This window comes from Polypterus senegalus, chromosome 3, assembly GCF_016835505.1.
Source record: "Polypterus senegalus isolate Bchr_013 chromosome 3, ASM1683550v1, whole genome shotgun sequence".
NCBI lineage: Eukaryota > Metazoa > Chordata > Cladistia > Polypteriformes > Polypteridae > Polypterus > Polypterus senegalus.
This window is the reverse complement of record NC_053156.1, coordinates 29,824,533-29,850,160: the sequence shown is the minus strand read 5'-3', so window position 1 is coordinate 29,850,160 and position 25,628 is coordinate 29,824,533. Positions and strand designations below refer to the sequence as shown.

At 37.1% G+C, this 25,628-nt stretch overlaps 1 gene segment (V, D, J or C); it reads left to right on the top strand.

Annotated features, from left to right (window-relative positions):
• The first annotated feature begins 13,879 nt into the window (after positions 1-13,879).
• LOC120524967 lies at positions 13,880-15,067 on the top strand. The segment is given in 2 exon segments: positions 13,880-14,165; positions 14,251-15,067. Coding segments are annotated over 2 exon segments (522 nt in total).
• The last annotated feature ends 10,561 nt before the right edge of the window (positions 15,068-25,628 follow it).

Sequence of the window (25,628 nt, the reverse complement as noted above, 5' to 3'; positions counted from 1 at the left end):
AACCCAATTTGGCTGAATGAGATTGAGCCCCGAACATTACAGCAATTGAAGTTTTTATAACAATTTCTTATCATTTTTACTTCATTTGATTAACTCATTCTGCACCTGGTTTTACTGTCCATTATTCCACTTAGTGTCTGTTCGGCTTATTTTGATTGGTCTAAGACTGGGTGGATGGCATCCTCTTACCATCTTTGGGCTTTTCTTATGTCATTTCCTATCTTTTCTGACTTCATTCGAATGAGCTCTCTTGCCGATCTTCTCTGACTCCCTTCTGCTCCTGTCCGGCAGAACCTTGAGTTTTCATGGGAACCCTTATTATCTCCTTACTTTACCATCACTGGCCCCCTCGTGGTATTCTTATTTTTCTATGCTGTTCCCATTTTCTCTAACTGGCCAAGGCTTCAATTCCATATATGGGTTTCCTCTCATCATTTCCTTTCTTAAGCCTTCCAAACTTTTTTTTAATAGTGACCAGAAGCTTAAGCTTTAATTAAAAAGAAGTATAGTATGTGCTTTCATTTAATCATTGCTTGGCATGCTTGATTTGTCTTAATTTCTACACTAAAGTTAATTTCTAATATATTCTTTTAATATTTTTGCTATTGCCTGAATTTACTAAGATTTTCTCTTTATGCATTATGTCAGCGTGACCTTTTTTCTGCTGATTCACCAATCCAGCTCGTATTTCTATGTGCCTTTCAGAGCCATCTTTATCGCTTCCTAGCCTTGAATCACAGGTGTTCTCAAACTCTTATCTTGTCCTAAACTGGTTACTGTGTGTCAATTTTCTGTTCTTTTCTTACTCTGGAACTTTAACTGTAAGCCTAAAAAGAAATGCAATATAACTGATTTTTTAGTTAACTATTTGCTCGACCTATATTATTTGCTTAACATTCTAATTTTTGCTTAATCTAATGTTTTAGAAGCTTTTAATTACTTTTTATGGCTTTTTATGTTAATTTGCTACCCTCTTATGCTAATATAAAAATTTTCCTTCTACATTCCTCCCTTTTGAGGCTTAATCAAGCCTCAACATCTAACCTAATTCCAAAAGAAAGGTAGGGGATGTTGGTTCAATTCTTCTTCGGAGCCCAATACGGACCTTTCACAGTTCTTCTTAATCTTCAACACCCGTACCCCTCCTCTGGTGGCACAGGAGCCAAACATCTCCCCCATCAATCAACTAAGAGGAGTAAAAGACTTCATGGCCCTACCCTTACAGTCAAAAATATGCATAATCAATCACAGTACAGATAATATTGAATAAAAGAGAATATAGCATAATCCATGATGGTTACAAAATAATACAGAAGGCTTAAATTAATAAAACAATTGTCCATAATAATCGCTTTTTCTTCGCTTGGAGAGATACACTTCCAGTGAAATAATCATTTTTTCTTCAACCCAGGTACTTTGCGCACCGTAGAGGGTCACCTCCCTGGGGAGCGGTTACTAGCACTTCACCCAAGGAGTTTCTTCTGGTTTGGTATTTCATTATCCACATTGTCATCAAGAAGAGAATAAAAATCTGTAACTGAAGATGTCCATGGTTCAAGAAATTGGATGCACACTTGTTTGACAGCAACTCTAGTGATAACTAATTAGAAAACTGGTAATAAGCAGCAAAATACCATTCAAGGATATAACGATACCATTAGGAATGCAATTTCTTCTTCACAAACATGTGTCCCCATGATTCCCAGGTTCAAATAAAGCTAATACTAAGTATATTGGTTTTACCTTTCCTTTCTAAGATGGATTTACACTAAACACATAATGTATATCCCAATTCCTAAATATGGTGAAATAACTATCTAATATACCTAGTTCTTTGTGTTCATCTACAATCAGACCTATTAATAATTTTGTTGGTGGTGAGATACAGATACAGATGGCATAAATATTTATCTTAAATAACTCAAAAAGTTCTCAGTTTTAGGTTGCCACCGCTGTGCACAATGATAATCAGAGATAAAGTCCTTATACACCTCACCATGCTCACGTCCTAACACACCTATTCATAAAATTGCCCAAATATACACCCAGCTGTGGTCTCAATCTTGAGCCACCTTTACCACATTAATGCAGCCATTTTGTGGACAGTAGGTGTCAATCCTCCCTTCGGAAGATGTCAGCACTACTTCCAAAATTGCAAGTCACTGGGCTATTTCCAAGGTCACATTTATTTCAATTTCAAGGGTTATACCCAAGCTTCTTAAGGATTCATATCTTCAGAGATCTTTAGACTTCATCTGGGCTTTTTAATTCACAGACCACACATTCACTACTGTATGTATAAGACACTCCATCTCCTATGGGCCAAATTATTACTTCATTTCACTAATTTTATAATTCATATACTTAACAAGCCATAATGTTAATCATTTGACCTGTATCACCATCAACATCCTAGCCTAAACTGTTTTATCCTATTCTAAAAGTTATGGATGTCCTGACCTATAGTAAGTGTCCCTTATCCCCAAAATACTAGTTATGTGCGTCATCCCCTATGCTTACTATTATTCTTTTTAATTAAATAAATGTACCTAAATGTAAAGCTCTATATTATTTGTTATAATACTACGATTAATAACCTAGAATATCTAAACTGGACTGACCCTAACTAGTAATAGTGGATTTCACCTGCAATGACAATCACTTAACAATCTCTAATAGATCTCTTATGTCATATTAGATTTGATTCTGATTAACTTTACAGATTACATAAATCATTGGTCCTTAAAGGTAACTTATTATCTCATATTAAATATCAAAAGGCATCTAAAAACACTTATCTGAAAATATCCATTCTTAACCACTTTGAATTCATAATAATTATGTAATATTCCCATTATTGCAAACATTCATTAAATGTATATTATTTATGAGTTCCTATATTCTGCTTTGCTTGCAAATAATTAGCTTTCCCTTCTATACCTTTCATAACTTTATAGTTCAAATACTTTTAATTAAAAAGATGTTGCTAGTTGTCAAACAAGTGGACAGTCAAAGTAGGCTCCAGCAAAGAACATTGAGCCCTGCAGAGTAAAAGTGAGACAAATTGTCTTCTCTGATAAGGATTAAGGCAGGCATTGGGGTCCAATATCCCAGGTAAAAAGGACCAAAGCAGGCAGATGTCATCTATGATTCGGAATACATAATGATCTTTTGGGCTCAAACATCACCAGCATAGTTGAGCTCTTGGCAGCAGGGATCAATGATGCTTGGACTGGAATTGAAATGCGTTGTCCAATAGTCAGCTGATCGATAGCCTGATCCACGACTTGATTCTATCTCTGGTATGGCTGGGTTCTCCTTGGAGTCGGATGATTAGTTTATCTGCAGACCTTTATCACAGCCCAATCTCTGGTTCAACTTCAAATGCTGTCATCTACGATGTATTAGGAAAAACAGCTTTCACCTGCAGATGTAAAGACTTAATAATGCTCATTTAAATAGTCAGCATGTTAATTCTTCAATGGTAGCTACTTATGTATCCAAAAATAATATGTCATAAGATGTCAGATCTGTTTCGTTGGGGGTACCCCTATTAAAAATATTGCTAGCAGTAAAACAAATGGTCATTTCAATCCAGTCTGTGCTTGTCTAAATCAATTTGTCTTTAAACAGTCAGAGCAAAAGTTTAAATTGATAAGCAACAAAGTTCAGGCCTTCCTTTATAGCTGTTTCCAGTTTGGCTGCGGTTGCAATTTCCACTCAATTAAAAATGTTGTCCCAAGTCATTATAAAATAAAGTCAATCTTAATATATACCAGGAAAAATGTACTCAATCATAAATCATTACAAAAATTGGTCCCAATAATATTGGCATAATATTCAAAGTATCTGCATTTGTTCCATAATAATTGAAAAATAGCTTCAAAATTTAAACTGGTTTCAAAATTTAAAATTTAAACAAAATTGGTACTTATACCAATACTTATTATACCAACCCTTCCCCCCTTATTGACACTTGTGTCAATATTGCTGTTTTTATTTTTACAAGTAGAGAAGATGTGGAACAAAAGGGTAACTAAAACTGATCCCATTAATATAATAATAAAAGCCAAATTTTATAGCTTTCTTACAGGGAAGACAAATACATCCAGGGATAGAGAACAAACAGAAGCAAAGAGAAGGTTGAGTATTTATTAGTTAAAGAGCCATGCTCCGTGGAGGTTGGTGTAAAAAGCAAGAAGACTTCAGTCAATTATAATAAATTTGTCATAGTGTTCATTGTACCCCTCCCTTATATGATCATCAAGTATACCAGCAACCTCCAGAGAATATCTCATAGTTAGCATAGCAAGCAGAGTCAAGAAAGAAATCCACAATCTGGACGGGTAAATTCTTAATTATTTTCCTTTTTTTGACATTAAATATAATAATAAAAACAATTAGGCTCCACATTTCCTCTCCCATGTATCTAATTATAAAGCATTGTTCAAATGTGCAAAGTCCTAAGAACATTTTTCTTTTTACACAAGGTGTTCATGTTTGAGTATATTTGGACCATATGTAAGATTAGCAAGGTCAGTGAAGTAAAATATTTTATCCCTTCCCACTCAAAGTCCCTTAAATTATTTCAAAGGTTATTTAGCAGCAAAAATAATCTTGGACTCCATCTCTAACCCCTTATAACTTGTTATCTAAAAGCTTAAAGTTTCTGTACATATTTCCCAAGTAATATTTCTTTCTTTCTAGTTTTTAGAATCTTAATCAAAAAATGTCTCAGTCAATGTTTCATTAAAGTATCAAATTATAACAAGTGAACCTTCCATTAGCTTTGTTGTGATACCAGTATTCCACTTTATTTCACACAAATATGTCAATATTACACACAAAGGAAATGAGGAAAGAAATCAATATAATCAATATTAATCAATATAACTGATTTTTTAGTTAACTATTTGCTCGACCTATATTATTTGCTTAACATTCTAATTTATGCTTAATCTAATATTTTAGAAGCTTTTAATTCACTTTTTATAGCTTTTTATGCTAATTTGCTATCCTCTTATGCTAATATAAAAATTTTCCTTCTACAACATGAGCCAAATGCATACTAAAAGAAATCTCTCAGTCCAAAAAGGTTTGTTTTCAAAAGGTTTAGCAAAAACTCAAAGCAAACAGTCCACACAAAAATAGAGAAACGTTGTTACAGACAGCACTAGTAGTACTGTAAGTGAAGTTTAAAAGGACCATTAGTTATTCTGCTGCTTTAACTGCCCATGTCTTCCTTGCTAACCTGATCTTCCTAATCTCCTTCCATGCGTTCTTGGCTGCCACACTCATTGCCTGCACATTGATGCTGTTGGCTCTGCTTCAAACTGCTCAGGTGAACATCAGCAAAACTTTGGTCAATGGCTAGAAAAGAATCTTGCCACATAGATGGTGCTTCAGAATAACAGATGATCTCCAGGAACAAAATCACAAGCAACTATTTCTTCATTTGATATGCTCTTAGGTAGGAGTACTCTGGTGAAAAATGTCAGGCCTATGTTGGTAGTGTTGTATAATGGGGTGTGCAGCTCAGATTCTGGATGACCGCAGTAACAGCAGGCTTTTGTTCTAAACATTTTCTTAATTATTAAACAAGTTTTGCTGCTAGTTACCTTCTTTAGCTTTAATTTTAAATGAATTTCTATTTAAGACTCAGACCACTTGTTTCTTTATCCTTAACTAGCAACCATACATTAATGAGATGCATAATGGTACAACACATGGTCAGCTAACCTGTGGCCATCATATACAATATATAAAAATAAAGAAAGGGGATGGTCTCAGTAATGTTGGTCTACTGAGGTCCACAAAACATTTTGGTGGTGGAATTAGAAAAAAAAATCAAAACTTTTGGAAATATCTGTTGTGGCAGAAAGAGAGAACCAACAAGACAGAATTTAAAAAACGAATCATGTTCTAATTAGGAAAGCAGTTGGAATTAAATTGGTTGGAGCTTGAGGCCCGGCTTAACTTGTCGTCTGTTGGATTACTTTGCATGTCATTTTAGATTGGCTGTCATTAATGGAAGAAAGGAGCAATTCGGAGGAATTTTTTTTATTTTATTTATTTTATAATGAATAAGTTGAGAGAAATCATGAAAGTACATGGGTACAAAAACTGACTTTGGAAAGAATGAATAACAGTGCATCAAAGAATTCACTAAAGCAAAGGCCTTAAATATTGAATCTTTCTTAATTACTTACTGTGTAGAAATTAAAATAACCATGCATATATTATGTGGAAACAAAAGTCATACAACTTAATTTATGTATTTAAAAACTGTTTAACAAAAGTTATAGTTTTATTTTGTATTTAAACAGAAGTTTAACCAGCAAATGTTTTTAGGTAGAATGTTTAGTCAACAGGCATACTGCATATTAAAGAATTTAAGATATGCAGGTTAGGTGGACTGGTGATGGTAAATTTACTATGCCGTTTATGTGTGTGTGTGTGTGTGTTCACTCTGCAACAGACTGGAGCCCTGTCCAGAGATTGTTAATATCTCGGGTCTGAAACGTGCTGGGCTAGGCACCTTGCCCTATAAAATTGATTAAAAAGATGAATGGGTGAAAGGAGGGCTGATGGGTGATTCGGTACCCAAATGTGGCCATTGGTGCCACGGCCCACCTGCCAAGTTGTTTGCCTGCCTATGGTAAAGTCATCCCTGATGGAGGATCACAGGAATCATGGGAAAGAGGGGTCCTTTCATCGAGCAACGCGTTTCAGCCGTGGCATGGCCAAATGGGGAGGCAGCTAGATGGATGAGGTCTCCAGGACTCTAAAAATATCCAAACCTAATTATGTCATATCATCTACTGTTAAACCGTACTTCTAAAATTTTTATTATTATGCTGTCTTAAGGAATTGTTCTGTTGTGTATATTGTATTGTATTGACCCCCTACATTTGACACCCACTGCACGCCCAACCTACCTGGAAAGGGGTCTCTCTTTGAACTGCCTTTCCCGAGGTTTCTTCCATTTTTTCCTGCAAGGTTTTTATTGGGAGTTTTTCCTTGTCTTCTCAGAGAGTCAAGGCTGGGGGGCTGTCAAAAGGCAGGGCCTGTTAAAGCCCATTGCGGCACTTCCTGTGTGATTTTGGGCTATACAAAAATAAACTGTATTGTATTGTATGGGATGTATGCAAATAGGCTGACAGTGTAAATGCACATACAAAAACATTATTAAGCATCTTCTGTATATATAGTGCCATTGTTATTTGATTGTTTGAGCTTTAAGCTTATGATAAAACAGTTTGTAAAGGCTTGTAAGAAGATGAAAAGTAAATGATTAAGACCTCTCATAGTAACACAACGATTGGCAAGTTATTATTTGTTCAGTTTTAGCTTAATGCAATTACCGTCTTGTTTCTTTAAATCTTATATGACTGGTTTTACATAACTAGTCCACAAGATATCATACAAAAGAGAGGGTTTTACATGATCTTGGGTTCTTCTGATTTTTCTGAGAGTTATAAGGTGTTTTATTAGAATTTTGGTTGAGGTTAAAAAGTACATCAAGTCTTATGCACACTTGCAAGCTCTGAAGGTGCAGCACTAGGCAAAAAAATGAAAGAAAGAAAAAAAGTTCACCGTTAAATTTTATTATTTTCATTTAAAGGTGTGCTTTTGTTTGTTTGTCCGTTTATTCATTTTCTTGTCTGTTTGCTTGATCGTTTGTCTGTTTATTCATCCATTATTTTAACCCGTTACACGGTTTGTATGCTGTGTTAATTTCTATTGTGTTTCTTGATCTTTATGTTTTCAGTTAACCAGAGAAAGCAGCAGGACATTATCTTGCAGTTAGTGAAGTACTTTTTATACAGTTAAGTTGAACTAATTATAAATAAAAAAACTCTTGTGTCACAACAAAATCATACCAATAAGCTATTATTAGTACGATAATAAAATTGATGCTTTTGTTTATGTAAAACTGTTAGCCTTAATAATAGGATAATGTCCCTATTGCGACAACAATTAACATGTTTTACGAGGTGTTCTCGCTCTTAAACTTAACAGATTTTAAAATGAGTAAATATTAACTTTTTTTTCCTCCCACAGATTACATGAACTCTATAAAAATTGATCAGAGGCCTTTAATCGTTCTAGCGGGCAGTCAGCTAAATTTCAGTGCAGTCACGATGACAGTAGCAATTATTAAATTTATTGGTTCCAACAGACTTAGGGTAACATATCGTTAAAGCTGATTGGATATGTTAATTATGACTCTCTGTATCCTGAGGAAACTTTTAAAGACCGCTTTATTTAACTGGAAAGCCAACGAACAAACTCACAATACACATTTCGAAATAAGCCAGATCAGAAGACAATGGACTGTATCTCTGTGCCACAAGGAAACATGGTCGTTGAAATCTCTTCCTCTGTTAAACAAAAAAGCTGTTCTAATAAACAGTGCACTGCTCTCTTTCCGAAGTTAAATCGTTGTATTGTATGTATCTCAATTTAAGAAGGAAAGAATCGGACTTACGATTTAATCTTACATGATTAGACATCTAAATTTCGATACATAAAAGCTATAACTATATTCAAACATCCATATGTCAATACGGAGAATCGAATATGCAATGATCCGTGAAGATGCCATTTCAAATGTAAATATGCTTTTTGCTTCGTTCTTTGAGATTTTAAATAATTGAGTCGTGACGATGTAACTGATGTCAGTTTCCTGTAGACGCCCTGTCAAACTTCACTATAAGGCTCAGGTACTTTCAGTTACTTTGTTTATAATTTAGTCTAAATATGGGGAAACCTACTATCTTTCTAATACTTTCATTTCAGTTTTCATGTAAGTAAAACAAACACTTTCAGTATGTTACTGATTAAATTTCCTTTTATGTTTATGATCTCCTTGTAATTCCTTATTCGCAGATTATGTGACGAGCCTTTTAATCACTCAGTCATCCTCAAGCACTGCTCAGCCTGGATCATCAGTGGAGCTTTGGTGTACCCACGATGACAGCAGCTTTCTCTACATATACTGGTATCAACAGAGCAAACTTGGATCTATTGACTTAATTGGATACATATACTATTCAACACCTAATCATGAACCCAAATTTCAAGACCGATTTAATGTATCTGGCAATGCCAAAGAAAAAGGTTACTTATCTATCAGAGAATTAAAAAAAGAGGACAACGGAATCTATCTTTGTGCAGTGAGTAAACACAGCGGTTTATGGTCACCTGCTTCCTCAACAAAAATGTGTCCTTATTTATTTATTTTTATTCATTATTGTTTTAACAAATTTCACAATACTGTAAGCACACCGACCTTGTGCTGAACAATTTATTTAAATTGTCGGCTAATATACAGTATGGATAGCCTGCTTTAAATGAGTTCCTCCTGTCACAAAGCTCTCTGAGCCTTACATACTCTTTACATAAAATCTATACCCCATATTTAAATATCCTGCGAAACTGCTGCTGTCCTCTCGCTGGAGATCACCTGACTGTGTTATTTTGTCTTATAGAAGGAATTGTTCTTTAACTTATTCCTCTTGCTTCACGAATTAAAAAATCATCCAACTCTACGGATCTGAGATGGCTTAGTGCTGTTCAGTTTCTCAGAAGCTGGGTGGTGGTAACCCTATAATGTACTGTTGTTGCTGGTTTGCATTGCACTTCAATCTCCACATGCTGACCTGCTATTGTAATACTGTCCTGTTGCTTTAATTAATTAATTAATTAATTAATTAATTATTTATTTATTTATTTATTTATTTATTTATTTATTTATTTATTTATTCAGTTTCAAGTAGGGTTCACCCCTTCTCAACGCTCTATGTGAGGAAGAAGGGTGTGGGTGGGTACATTTGAACTTTCTTTTTCTCTCGCTGTACTAAGTTATTAAGGTAAAAATATCATTCTCATTTTTTATTATGTATCAGTTATGTTTAATAAAATATTGAATTATATATATATATATATATATATATATATATATATATATATATATATATATATATATATATATATATATATTAATGTGCTTGTTTATAATCTCTTTCCACTTGACCTGGAAAGAATATAAGTGTATGTCAAATTGAGATCATGCACAGGAATATTTACAGTGCATTTCTGAGATGCAGGTGGAAGCAGGAGTAATCAGAACAAATTTCCATTTCCGAATCAGCGCTGTGACCAAGTTCGAAACCTGTGTTGAGCAATAATAATCCACACTTTGGACTCATCCTCACTCCCTCTAAGCTAGTTTTTAGTCATGAAGTAGTCATAAAACTTGTATTGTTCTTGTGGTCTGGGATGAAACCCATTTTCTTTAAAGTAATGGTTCTAAATTGGCACTGGGGTAATGTGGTTCCTCATTGATCCATTGCTTGACAAAAATAACCATTTTACTCAGGGAAGGGTTCTTTGCATATTCTCTGGGCTTTGTAAAGGCTCCAATATGTGAAAAAAACCTGAAATCCTCTGTAAGTATAGCAAGCAGGATAGTAAGAGTTCAAGAAAACCTGTTATTTTAGGCAGCAAGAGCCATTTTAAAATTAGGAACCCACTTGATACATTGGTACATTATAATGGTTAAGGATCTAATTACATAAAGGATGTTTCTGGAGCCTACTGATCCTTTAGGGGACCAAAAATGGTTTCCCTTTGGCACCACTGTGCAGAATCACTTTGGCACCTTTTTTATTAGTAGTGTTGGCTTACAAATCCCAGTGGTGGCATTGATTGAGACCTGAATTTAACTATAGTGCCATTTAACTAAGCATTGCAACTTTATGGACCTATTAGTAATACCGGCAGTGATTCTTCACATGTCAGGTCAGGTCAGGTTGGGGAGCATGCACTGGTACAGCATGTTGCTGCACCACATGACGAAACAGCTCAGGATCCTGGTTGGCAATCCCCCAGGCAGACACACAGTCCAGTCCCCCCCCTGGAATGACCATCTATCTGCTCCAGCCAGGTGTCAGCATTCCCTTGGCCTGGTCCAGTAACTCAGGTCCTCAACAATGAGGATCCTGTGAGCCAGAACATACTTGGGAAATTGTGGCACATGGCTGTAGTGCGGTAACTGATGCACCCTCACAATGCAGGTATAATGTGCCCCATTCGACACAAAGTCAAACCAGTGGTATGGATTCTCTGAAGAGACATAGTACCAAAGGGTTCTCAGTCTTCATCACATGACTAGCATATGATATTTGTATTTTCGTCCCTAACCTTTTGTCTTTAAGGTGCGTCTCTGTTAGCTCCACTCAGCTTCAGGCGTTCATTTGGCTTTTCTCTTGGTACTGCAGAGGCATTCACGATAGACTGTTTGGCTCAACAGAGGTTCATATCAGTCAAAATGTATGATGAAACAGCAACTGTATCTAGAGCCCCTTAAATTGATTGTGGTCTTTATTGATCAGAAATGGAAGAAGCACATGCTGCTAATCCAAACCAAGTAAATTTAAAATATATTTCTGAACAGTTATTAATGTGTAGTTAGTTGATAACTTAAAATGCCTAAAATAAGTTTCAGTTAGCTTTCCAACAGTCATTAACAAAATTGATTAATTAAATAAACTATTTACTGAGCTCTTCACAGTTAATGTGATTTTTAAACACTTTCAGTAATCTGAAAATAGTTTGACTAATGTTGATCAATTTGCCCTCCTTTAAAATCAGTAATTTCTTTTTTTAAAACTACTGCAATACCCAAATTTAAACACAAGATGTCAGAAAGAATACAATAATCAAATGTGCTAAACGATTCCTTATGGCACAGTTTGTCCTGCCGCTCGGTCTTTGCCTTTGGCTTTATTAGTCTCTCAGAGACTTTGATTATTAGAACTGAGTGTCAGAAGAAATAAAAAGGAGAGAGTACAGTATAAGGCAAAAAGTTATTTTATTGTGCCAACATCACTATTCTTTTAAAAACAATATATCATGTATTTAATATTTACCTTCAGTAAACACTATTAAAATGTTTATTAGACTATGCAAGAAAACGTTTCCAAATCATTAAAAAAAAGTAAAAAATGACCATTTGAAGCGCAGGGCTGTAAGTTTAGGGAGTGCCCATGAGGGCTTGCACCCAAAACAGATGAACTATTATACTAACATAAGTCTCAAATAAAGTTTTTTTTTTTTTTTTTTACTCGTTTTTTGAAAAGCCCACAGTTAATGTAAATATGCTAGTGCTACTGCCTCGTGGCAAGGATTTATAGATTTATTAGATTTAGCTAATATTGTGGACTACACTCTTAAAATTAAGGTGCCAGAGTGGTTCTTCAGAGTAATGCCATAGGGGACCCATTTTTGCTTCCAAAAAGGTTAATAAACATAAAGATTTCAAAAAGAACCTTTAGATCTGCAGGCTCCGTACAGTGAATGACCTTGAGTGGATGGTAACAGTTTCATAAAACACCAATGGCTGATGATTTACAAATGACTCTTGCTACATACAATAACTATAGGCAAAGGATAGATTTTCTTAACTTGTTGGTGTCCTGCTAGGTAGCCTGCCATAACTTAAAGATCTAAATTTTTTCTACATATTAGGAAGCTTTTCAAACTTCTTACACAATGAACCATTCACAGAATAAAAAGAATGCCATTAAAGAACTATTATTTTAAGAGTGCACAATAAACCATCATGATGGATAGCAAGTCAATGGCACTTTGCCAAAAAAATCTAGTGTTGGAGAAATAATGAATCTTTATAATCTAGATAATACAGTAGTGACATTTTTTATCATAAAGAAATTACTGATTACATGTTTATTCAGTGTATGACATGTCGCAGAGTTAAGCTTATAGAATACATTTTGTCTTCCATTAATTTCGAAATAGATTAAGTGGCTTGCACTTTTTACTTTGGTTATAAAGATATAACTATCCTGGCAGAAATTCAAGTACTAGATGAAGTGAGTTGGTGTTTTAGAGGTTTGTACAAGCTGATGTCTGTTTGCTTCAAAAAATGGCATTGGTTAACTAATCATTTTGACATCAGAAACGGCTGTCAGAAAAATAAGCAAGAAAATATACAAAATGCACTGAAGCAAGCTCTCACAAGGTACATTTTAAACAATAAACTAATCTGTATCTGAGGTTGCATAGAATATTTAACAGCAAATAAAGATGATTGTGAAAATTTGCCAATGCTTCTCAATAGGAGAAAGACTATAGCATACCCTGTGTTCAAGGTACCCATGTCGTCATTGTGCTATTGCCAGCTCTATGAGGTACTGTGTCATTATTAAAAACTGCTGTAAAAATAAAAATTATTAATGTTTCCCTGCTAAGAAGAAGGTTTGTAAAAATCACGTTTTTTTGGAATGTCACCAAACAATTAAGAAAATTTAATTTTTACACAATTGACACCTTGAATGGCATGGAATATTTCTTTCTTTCTTTCTTTCTTTCTTTCTTTCTTTCTTTCTTAAAAGCTGGAGCCACCGTATGCTTTCCCCAACTTGCCTGATGCACCTGTTTCAGAAATTTGCTAAATAGATTTCCTCAGAACACCACAGTTATCTTTTTGGGTTCATCTGACCAATCTGCACCAGGTCTCTGATATACCCACATGGGACAGACTATCGGGGGGTTGTAAAAAGAACGACCGTGGCCTCGACGTGTTTAAACAGGCGATCATTAATTAAGAGAAGTGGAGGTTTAACAATTCAGTGTGCTACATGACATTGTTACTTTTTAATGTTTATTTCTTAATCATTGGTCTCTCATTTACTGACAAATGCCTGTTCTGTTGAAGCAGAGTGGCTCATTTTCACAGTTACGGTTTCTTGTTGAAAAAAAAAAATACTTAGATATACTTAAGTTGATTTTTAATGATTTTTATTTTCTTTTCCTTTTTTTAAGTAAATGTGTCTTTACTTGTGGTGTTACAGTTGCTTAAACTAAGACGTCTATAGTAAGTTGCGTAATTTTCTGACTTATCTCATAAAATAAGCTATTACTTAAACTTGTGAACCAAGTGAAATTAGAGGAGTGGATTAAATAAAAAGTCTTCTTTGAAAAAATCCCGGAGGAATGTTTGTTTTACTACCACGTGTGTTACTGCGTAATGTCCTGTCTCAAAACACTAAAGAAATATCACTGCCAGTCAAAGGAGAACACGTGCAAAATGTCCGTAATCGGTTTGATTTTTTATCTACTGGTGCAACTGCTTCAAAGTAAGAACTTGTGCTGAGTGTAAAATGACATTAATGGTAATAAACTGATAAATAGTATTGATTTGTTTTATTTTATTTTTCACAGGTTTGTCGGATGCTGTTAATGTTATACAGCTTCCATCTTCGGTGCTGAAACGCGCAGGAGAAGTCGCTGAACTTACTTGTGAACATGATAGTAGCAGCTATGATCGCATGTTCTGGTATCAGCAAACTGGAGAAATGAAAGATTTGAAGCTAATAGGGTATTTGTTCACTACAATCCCAGACTATGAACAGGGTATGCAAAATAAATTTACTATTTCTGGTGATGGAGCAAAGAAAGGATCATTAACGATTTCAAAACTCAGAGCAGAAGACACCGCAACCTATTTCTGTGCAGCCAGTCAACACGGCGATACAGAAGGTTTTATACCCCATTCAAAAAATCAGAGTTACTCACCATCTTTTGCCTATTCCATTGATCCAATGCAAAGTCGACATGAGTTATTTTGTATGTGAGAGTCAGTGCGCCCTGCAATAGAATGGAGCCGCTTCTGGTCTCGTTACTGTATTGCTTCTGAAGGCTAAACATTCGTTAGTCTGAGTACAGATTATTTACATTGTATTTAATTATGCTGCTTACTCTTTTGCTCTGTCACTATTTCATTCAAAATCATATTTGCAAGTGTTTGCAAAGTTGCAAGATCGATTTAACAGTAACTGTCTGAACCACATAGACCTCTTAGCTCATACTTCTATATATTCCGTTAAATGTCTGTCCCCAATAATTCTCATCGTCTCTTTCTCAAATGTTAATAGGACTAGTTCCGTGGATAAATTAAATTCTTTCTTTCTTTCTTTCTATAAATCCGAAATTCAAATTTAGTATTTTTTCACATGTAACAGCAATATTTTGTAAGGACACCTGCATCAAAACGATTGTAACACATTTTTTTTGTAATAACTTTTTGTCTATTGAAACTGATAAAAATATAGCCAGTGCTGGCTAATAAAAAAAAAATTGTTTATATCGTTTTACTGCCTCGACATATTCAACCATCTTCCAAAAAAAGCAACTTTATCTGAATTTTGTAATAACTTGCAATGTAAAATTACTGTCAAATGAGGAAAGTTTTCTACTGATTTTATAAGACTGTAAGACGGTTCAGCTGTTTCTCTGAAGTGAAATTCATTATAAATCCAACACTTAAATAGTCCTTCTGATTTACAGATGAAAATGGAGCTGACATCACGGAAAGCGACGCATTTTCGCAAATCTTTACAAATACATGAAGCTTTTCTGGTTATTATGCCTTTTAAATTTAATGTTGTGTTAGAATGTTTATAGATGGTTATTATTATTATTATTATTATTATTATTATTATTATTATTATAAGTCTCCTATACAAATCATATAGATAATTTAATATTTTTAATTAATAGTGTTTTTCTCTTTTCTGCACTGATATGTAAAGAGAAATTCAGGTCAGGTCAGGTGGGGGAATATGCACTGGTACACCATGTTGCCACACCCACCTCACGACGAAACAGTTCGGGACCCTGGCTGGCAACCCCCTAGGCAGACATGCAGTCCGGAAATGACCATTTATCTGCCACTGCCAGGTGTTATATGGGCATCACCTGGTACAGCCACTTGGATCCTCAATAAAGAGGATCCTGTGAACCAGATCACCTTTGGAGAATCACGCCACATGGCCGTAGTGCCGTAACTCACAATGCAAGTATTGTGCCTCATTCGGGACTCCGTGAGCAGTATCTCATTCAACATAAAATCAAACAAAGGAAATCAGTCTTCATCTCAGGTCATTGGATAGCGTCCATGTCTCGCAACCATGTAGCAAAACAGGAAGCTCCATGACTCTAAACACTTGAACCTTTGTCCTTTTGTATAGATATTGGGAGTGCCACACAACTCTTTCTAACAACCTCATGACCCTCATGCTATCCCTGTCCCCCTATTGACTTCTATGGAAGAGTCACCAGAGACATGAATGTTGCTGCCAAGGTAAGTAAACCTCTTGACAAGGTCAACACTCTCTCCATAGACAGACACACTGCTGATGGCTGTGCCTAAAGGTGCCTTAGGGACCTAAGAGGTCATTAATGGCATGGATCTTGGTTTTTATCCAGGACATTCGCATACCCAAACACTTAGACTCCTCGCTCAGTCTCTCAAGAGCCCTTATCAGAGCCTCCATTGACTCTGTGATGACCATATCATCGTTAGCAATGTAAAGATCAGTGAATCTTTCCTCACTAGCAGACGCCCCACAGCCACCGAGCCCCACGAAGTCTCAGGATATCCCACAGAGCAGCTTGATCAACTGAGTCAAACACTTTATGGAAATCCACAAAGGCTGCAAAAAAAAAAAAAAACTATGCTAATACCTGCATTTTCACTCCATGAGAACCCTCAGTGCCAGGATGTGGTCGATGGTAGACTTCTTAGGCATAAAATGAGATGAGACCCTTTTCAGATATGGACGACAAATCACTTATTCCAGTCAGTTGGGAAGTCGCATCTCCCAAATGAAAGCAAAGATTGGTTGTAATGCCAGGAGGATAGCCTTACCACCAGCCTAGAGACGTTCACCCTGGATATTATAGATCCCTGCAATACTTCCCTACCCTCAACTGGTTCACCACCTGTGCAATTTCAGTTAAAACACTTAAAAATATGATAATACTAATAATACTAATAATACTACTACTACTACTACTAATAATAATAATAATAATAATAATAATAATAATAATATATGAAGTGACATCCTTCATATCTTTTACAACTCTCTGATGGCTAGTTTTCTATACTGTGGTGTGCTGGGCTGGTAACTTAAAAGGTCCATCAAATTACAAAGTTAATTAAAATGGCAGGCTCAGTTATAGGTCACACACTGGGTCCCCCTGGAGGGAAGGTAGTAGCTATGGTGAGAATTCAAATAAAACTAAGTGTAATTATGAAAAATGCTACACCTCCTCTCTCTGACACACAAACACTGAGGACTTTCAGTCAATGAATTATTCAGCATAAACATTTCAGGAAAGGCCACTGGAACCTTTATACCAAAAGCAATACATCTACATTCATGTCATTTCATTTCATGTGTCTACAGACCTTCAAATGCATGGACTGATTCCTCTGAACTTCACTACATAATACCACACTGAGACTGTGACTGTCAAGTCTCAAGATTTTAATTTTCTATTTTAATTTTCTTCCTTTTTAGTGATTGTGGTGGGTGTTCAGACCATGGAATGTATATATTTATATGTCTATTTAAGTATTTATTTATTTAAAGAAAGTCTGCAAAAAGTCATATTTCTCTATGGGACAAACAATCTATCTACGTATCTATCTATCTATCTATCTATCTATCTATCTATCTATCTATCTATCTATCTATCTATCTATCTATAATATTAATAATTTTTTATTGTCTTTTATTTTTTAGACACTTCATTTCATACATACATACATACTGTGACAGATAGGGGGCGCTGTCGTCCCTTTGAACCCTCAGATCAGACGCCAGACACCAGATAAAAGTCTCAATACAGGAGTTATTATAATAATTAAGTGTACAAAGCACCCTCCACTCCACAATACTCATAAACAATAATCACAATCACAATAATGCTCCACACCTCCCAGCAGCTCAGTCACCCTTCCTCCCAACTCGGCTCACTGCTGGGATCTCCCACAGTCCTTTTATAGTCCCTGATTTGGAAGTGCTTCTCTCTCTCTGTCCATGTGACTGGCAACACTTCCGGGTCGGATGAAAACTCCTTTTTCTTCAACCTGGAAGTATGTCATTTCTTCTGTCCCCGTGACTGGGACATACTTCCGGGCAGTATGGAAAATAATCCTTGAGCCTCCATGCGACGTCCTCTGGCGGTGCCAATGGTATCCAGCAGGGCTGTGAATAAAGACTCCATTCTCCATGATTCCCTGCTGGAATTCGGGGCACCTCCATGCTGCAGGGAGGGCTCCATCTGGCTTCCTGGGGGTATTGACCAAGATGAATGGCTGGCCATATACCACAATACATACATACATACATACATACATACATACATACATACATACATACATACATACATACATACATACATACATACATACAATAAAACAACTTAAATATATAATAATTAAAGCAAGATACTTTACCACATAATGCTTACAGAGTAAGGCGGTTAAAATTATGATAATTAAATTCAGGCTTTACTTTATTATGTCTGTACTGTTCTTTTTTTCTAAAGGCTTGGGCTGCACTGATGGTGCATTGGAAGCGAAATCCATTTTTCTACGTATGAAAGACTCTTTAGTGCTGCATTGCAGTTTAGGAGTAGAAGCTATGAGCAGCAATACTATGACTTAGTGCAGTCAGAAGCATTTGGGCAAAACCATGGATATTATCTGTGACAAGACCAAAAACTATGGCCAGGGCCTGTCTAACATGACACACAACAGCAAGACAAACCAATTTAATGAGTGAGGACTGCGGTGTTTACCATTGTGCAGTCAGACATGGCTATTTTTATGAGTTGAAGAACTGCACAAAATAAAATAAAATAAAATAAATTACAATGTAATGCCGCCTTGCAGTTAGGAGACCCGGGTTCACTTCCTGTGTCTGCGTGGGTTTCCTCCCATAGTCCAAAGACATGCAGGTTAGTTAAATTGTGTGTGTGTGCCCTGCAGTGGGCTGACGCCTTGCCTGGGGTTTGTTTCCTGCCCTGTGTTGGCTGGGATTAGCTCCAGCAGACCCCCGTGACCCTGTAGTTAGGATATAGTGGGTTGGATGATGAATGGACAATGTAGCATTTTAACCTGTAAAAAATCCCATTTGGTCTTTGAGTTACACCATGTATTGGCTAGCCTGGAGCTAATTTTACTCATATTTACAGTTTTATTTTTTATAATAGTACAATTTAAGATTAAAATAATCTTTTTTTTAAATACACTTCAATAAAAATTTTTATTTGGAATTTTAAGAAAATGACTCAACTTTATCATTATTAATACTTTAAGTATTATATTAAGAGCTTATTATATTGAGAGAATAAAATTTAATTATAAAAATTACTGAATATTACTACTTTCTAGCAGCCCACTAAATAAGATGGATTCTCATGTCTATAAGAGACCCCCATGGCCACATATTTTTTTATTTTAGACTGTTTCACAATAAGTAAGTCATTCCACTTTTGAATTGGTTCTTTCGAGCGATGACATAAGGGAACCATCTTTGCCTTCTAACGGAACCATCCATGAAAGTTCCAGAAAGAGGAACATAACATAATAGGTTCCATAAATAGATGATAAAAGACTTGTGAAATACTAGTGGGTTTATATTTTAAAAGGTCTGTTGCTGCATATAATAACAGTTATATTTTACATTTACAATCTTAGCAGACAATTTTATCCAAAGCATGGTAACTGCACTATATAAATAAGATGTATTATTATTATTATTATTATTATTATGAATCAACTTGCAAAGGAAATCAACATAATTGACAGTGTAGGGACTGTTTATGAGCAAGTATAACAGGACAGGTAAGCATAGCATAGCATCTCACCAGTGTTTTCATATACATACACGGGTACTAACCTATGACAACTCTGTATGCAAGAATCAAGGATCTGAAGTCAATGCATGCTGCTACAGGCAGCCAAAATAGAGACCTGAAGAGAAGAATGAATTGCACCAGTCTAGGCTGGTTAAATACAAGATGGGCCACATGGGAGTACTCCTGCCAGTAGTGAGTTGCGGTAGTCCAGACATGACAAGACCAATGCCTGGACTAGAGGTTGTACTGTATTCTGATTTTGTGGATGTTATACAGCATAAATCCACATATGGCTCCAAAATCCATACTAACCCCTACTTTCTCTTCTGTTCTTTATCCAGTTTTCTGTGGTGGCGATCTGCGCCACCAGCACCTGATCAAAGCACTGTGATGTTCCTACATTGATGGATTAAAGCCAGAAGTCCACATGACCATCATTATCAAGTCCTTCCATGAGAACCCTGAATACCATGAGGACTGATTGAGGTCATTTATGTTAGGTAGAATGCCTAGAGGTGGCTGGGCGGTCTTGTGGCCTGGAACCCCTATAGATTTTATTTTTTTCTCCAACCGTCTGGAGTTTTTTTTTTTCTGTCCTCCCTGGTCATCGGACCTTACTTTTATTCTATGTTCATTAGTGTTCCCTAATTTTAATTATTTATTCTGTCTTTTTTCTTTTTCTTCATCATCTAAAGCACATTGAGCTACATTGTTTGTATGAAAATGTGCTACATAAATAAATGTTGTTGTAAATCTGCATGCATGAGAGACATGGCTTAAGGAGCTATACAACCAAGTAAAACATTAACCAAAATTAAATAAAAATAGCTTTAATGTTTTGTTTCAGTTTTTAAATTACTCAATTGCTGATAGTGTTCAACGCTGCCTTTCCTCTAAAGCACAGGTGTCAAACTTCAGGCCTGGAGGGCTGCAGTGGCTGCAGGTTTTCTTTCTAACCCTTTCCAAATCAGTGTCCAGTTTTCACTGCTAATTAACTTCTTTTCCCTCTATTTTAATAGCCCTGTTTTTGAGGATTAAGTCATCTGAATTGATTCTTTTCTTCATTAAATGACAGCCAAACAGAAATGAGATGACAGATGACCAGCTAAATTGGGGTTACCACTTGGTTTGAGTGTAATTAGCAGAGTGTCTTCTTCTTTCGGTTGCTCCAGTTAGGGGTCGCCACAGCAGATCATCTTCTTCCATGTCTTTCTGTCCTCTGTATCTTGTTCTGTTACACCCATCACCTGCATGTCCTCTCTCACCACATCCATAAACCTTCTCTTAGGCCTTCCTCTTTTTCTCTTGCCTGGCAGCTCTATTGTACCTTCCTTCTCCCAATATACTCAGCATCTCTCATCTGCACATGTCCAAACCAGCACTATCTCGCCTCTCCGACTTTGTCTCCCAGCCGTCCAACTTGAGCTGACCCTCTAATGTCCTCATTTCTAATTCTATCCATCCTTGTCACACCTAATGCAAACCTTAGCATCTTTAACTCTGCAACCTCCAGCTCTGTCTCCTGCTTTCTGGTCAGTGCCACCGTCTTCAACCCATATAACATAGCTGGTCTCACTACCATCCCGTAGACCTTCCCTTTCACTCTTGCTGATACCCGTCTGTCACAAATCACTCCTGACACTCTTCTCTACTCATTCCACCCTTCCTGCACTCTCTTTTTCACCTCTCTTCCACAATCTCCATTACTCTGTACTGTTGATACCAAGTATTTAAACTCATCCACCTTCTCCAACTCTACTTCTTGCATCATCACCATTCCTCTGACCTCCCTCTCTTTCACACACATGTATTTTGTCTTGTTCCTACTGACCTTCATTCCTCTTCTCTCTAGGGCATATCTCCACCTCTCCAGGGTCTCCTCAACCTGCTCCCTACTTTTGCTACAGATCACAATGTCATCAGCAAACATCATAGTCCATGGGGACTCCTGTCTAATCTCGTCTATCAACCTGTCCTTCACCATTGCAAATAAGAAAGGGCTCAGAGCTGATCCCTGATATAATCCCACCTCCACCTTGAATGTATTGGTCACTCCTACCGCAGACCTCACCACAGTCACACTTCCCTCGTACATATCCTGTACAACTCTTATATACTTCTCTGCCACTTCTGACTTCCTCAAACAATACTACAGCTCCTCTCGAGGCACCCTGTCATACGCTTTCTCCAGGTCCACAAAGACAGAATGCAACTCCTTCTGGCCTTCTCTATACTTCTCCATCAACACCCTCAGAGCAAACATTGCATCTGTGGTGCTCTTTCTTAGCATGAAACCATACTGCAGCTCACTAATCATCACCTCACTTCTTAACCTAGCTTCCACTACTCTTTCCCATAACTTCATGCTGTGGCTCATTAATGGTATCCCCCTGTAATTACTACAGTCCTGCACATCCCCCTTATTTTTAAATATCGGCACCAGTGCACTTTTACTCCACTCCTCGGGCATCCTCTCACTTTCCAAGATTCCATTAAACAATCTGGTTAAAAACTCCACTGCAATCTCTCCTAAACACCTCCATGCTTCCACAGGTATGTCATCTGGACCAACGGCTTTTCCATTCTTCATCCTGTTCATAGCTGTCCTTACTTTCTCCTTGCTAATCAATTGCACTTCCTGATTCACTATCTCCACATCATCCAACCTCTTCTCTCTCTCGTTCTCTTCATTCATCAGCCTCTCAAAGTACTCTTTCTATCTGCTCAACACACTCTCCTTGCTTGTGAGTACGTTTCCATCTTTATCCTTTATTACCTTAACCTGCTACACAGGTCCTTTTCTCCCTCCTCAGTGTCCAGCCTATCATACAACTCATCATACACCTTTTCTTTAGGCTTCACCATCCCTCTCTTCACTTTGTGCCTTATGTCCTTGTACTCTTTACTTTCTGTATCTCTCTGACTGTCTCACTTCATCTTTGCCATCTTCTTCCTCTGCATACTCTCCTGTACTTCCCCATTCCACCACCAGGTTTCCTTTTTCTCTTTTCTCTGTCCAGATGTCATGCCAAGCACCCTTATTGCTGTCACCCTTACTACATCTGCTGTAGTTTCCCAAACTGTCTGGTAATTCTTCACTACCACCCAGTGCCTGTATCACCTTTTCCCTAAACTCAACCTTGCAGTCTTCCTTTTTCAGCTTCCACCATTTGATCCTTGGCTCTGTCCTCACTCTTCTATGCTGCTTAACTACACTTTCCCCTGCCACCACTTTGCAGTCTTCAATCTCCTTCAGATTGACTCTTCTGTATAGGATGTAATCTACCTGAGTGCATCTTCCACCATTCTTGTACGTCACCCTATGTTCCTCCCTTTTCTTAAAATTAGTATTCACCACAGCCATGTCCATTCTTTTGGAAAAATCCACTATCCTCTGACCTTCTTCATTCCTCTCCATTGACACCATATCTACCCATCACCTCCTCGTCTCCTCTGTTCCCTTCACCAACATGTCCATTGAAATCCGCTCCAATCACCAATTTCTGTCCTTTTGGTACACTGTTCATTACTTCATCCAACTCACTCTAGAAATCTTCTTTTTCCTCCATCGCACACCCAACTTACAGGGCATATGCACAAACAACATTCATCATCACACCTCCAATTTCCAGCTTCATAATCATTACTCTGTCTGATACACTTTTCACCACCAAAACATTCTTGACCTACTGTTCCTTCAGAATAACCCCTACTCCATTTCTCCTCCCATCCACACCATGATAGAACAATTTGAATCCACCTCCGATCCACCTGGCCTTACTCCCCTTCCGTTTAGTCTCTTGCATGCACAATATATCAACCTTCCTTCTCTCCATCATATCTGCTAACTCTCTCCCCTTACCAGTCATACTGCCAACATTCAAAGTTCCTACCCTCAGTTCCACTCTCTTTACCTTCCTCCTCTCTTGTATTTGCATTATTGTCCGCATATTGATTTGGCAAAATTGTACACCGGATGCGTTTCCTGACGTAACTCTCCCCATTTATCCGGGCTTGGGACCAGCACGAAGAAACACACTGGTTTATGCATCCCCTGCGGCTGGGTTAGTGTAATCAGCAGAATGTAAAAACAGGTAAATAGATGCTGCATTTATTTTTAACCAATTCATTTAATTTATGGTCAATAACACATAGTACAGCCCTTATATTCCTTAGTTCATTGGCCACATCTCTTGCAACATCCACTACTGCCTTTTGTGACTCCGGAACAGTGTCAGTCATCACATAGCCAGAAGACAGCAGTTTCCAAGAAAGACCTGCCAGTGCCTGAAGATTTGCTGGGCAGAGCAGCACCATTACTGCATGGATTTGTGTCCTCAATATGAGGGTCAGCTTTTGCAATATTGTCTGAAACAGAATAAACAGATGGTGGGCTGTGACTCGCTTTTCACATCGATTTTGATATCTGATCACTTCGTTTTGATTTCGGCACTGTGCAACTTTCTGAACTTGAACTTTTGAGTGTCTCCACCACATTGTATCACTCGTCAATTTTCTTTTGTTGTTTATACCACTGCTTAAGCCAACAAATACTGTAGTATGTTTTCCTTGCCTCCACTTCGCATTCAGTTAAATTCTTCTTTATTCCACATGCTTTTGTCATTATCTTTTAACAGAACACTAAAGAAAAGGGGATTGATTTGCATATTAAAATGAGGATTCTGGAAGGAGTGGAGGTAAGGCTATAGGGGCGTTCACGTCCATTGAATTTAACATTCATTGGGATTTATAAAAGTGTGTGTATCTTGGCATATGCACAGTTTTATGCATCTGGAATTTTTTTACATATGCACATTTCCATTTTGTCCATACATCATGTTTAAGTATGTATTCTATGCACGGCATTATACATGATACCCCGGAGAAGTGATATGGTATATATGGTATACTGCTGAGGATTTTGTTTTTGTTACAAAAGGTTTTATCTTGAGAAGCTTTACCTGTACCTGATAAGGTTACCTTAAACTGATTTCTAGCTATGACCAGCTAAGACATTTATAATTATTTTGTGCATATAAAATGCCACCTCTTACCTCTGCAATCTAAGAGGGCTGCCTTTTGTCGTGACCGAAAGATTGCTGAACTTGGTGAAAAAATATCTGTTCTCCATCAGATCAGGGATGATGAGCAATTTCTTGACTCTGTAGTTGCAGCAGGCGCCACCACTGAAATTTCCAGTGGTGAGCTTGACTCCACCGTTCCCTGGTTTGGCCCAAATGCCACCACTTCTCATCCTGGGGCTGCCCAGTGCTCTGAGGCAGTCACGGTCAGATCGATGGAGCCCTGGTCCAAACTAGGCGCTAAGTCCAAGGTGTCAGCAAGTTATACTCCATGGCCAGTGGTAGTAGGGGGTAAGCATTATAATGCTGCACTGCCATTAGAAATTCCACTGGAAAACAGATTCAGTGTGCTGAGTGAACATGAATATCCTCCACTCAACAGCTCCTCTCATCCTCCTCCTCTGGCAGCAGCCAGGACTCAGACACGAAGAATGAAGCTGTCCATACATTTGTCATCTACAGGTCACTGGAGACAGCAAGCAGGTGCATCCACACCCCAACGGCATTCTTCTCATTGTCAATTCTTGTTATTGTGCAGTTTTAGGACTGCTACATCTTAGAGCAGCTTTTGATACAATTGACCATGATATTCTTTTAAAATGCTTGGAGGTGGAAGTTGGTTTGCTGGGCCCAGTTTAAAATGGTTTACCTAGAAAGAAGCTTCTCTGACAGAATAGGTCACTGCTTCATTCTCCACTCCCATTAAATGTGGCATTCCACAAGGTTTGATTTTAGTGCCTCTTTTATTCTCATTATACTTGACCATTAATGGTGTACTGCACGATAACATGCAGTGAATACCCT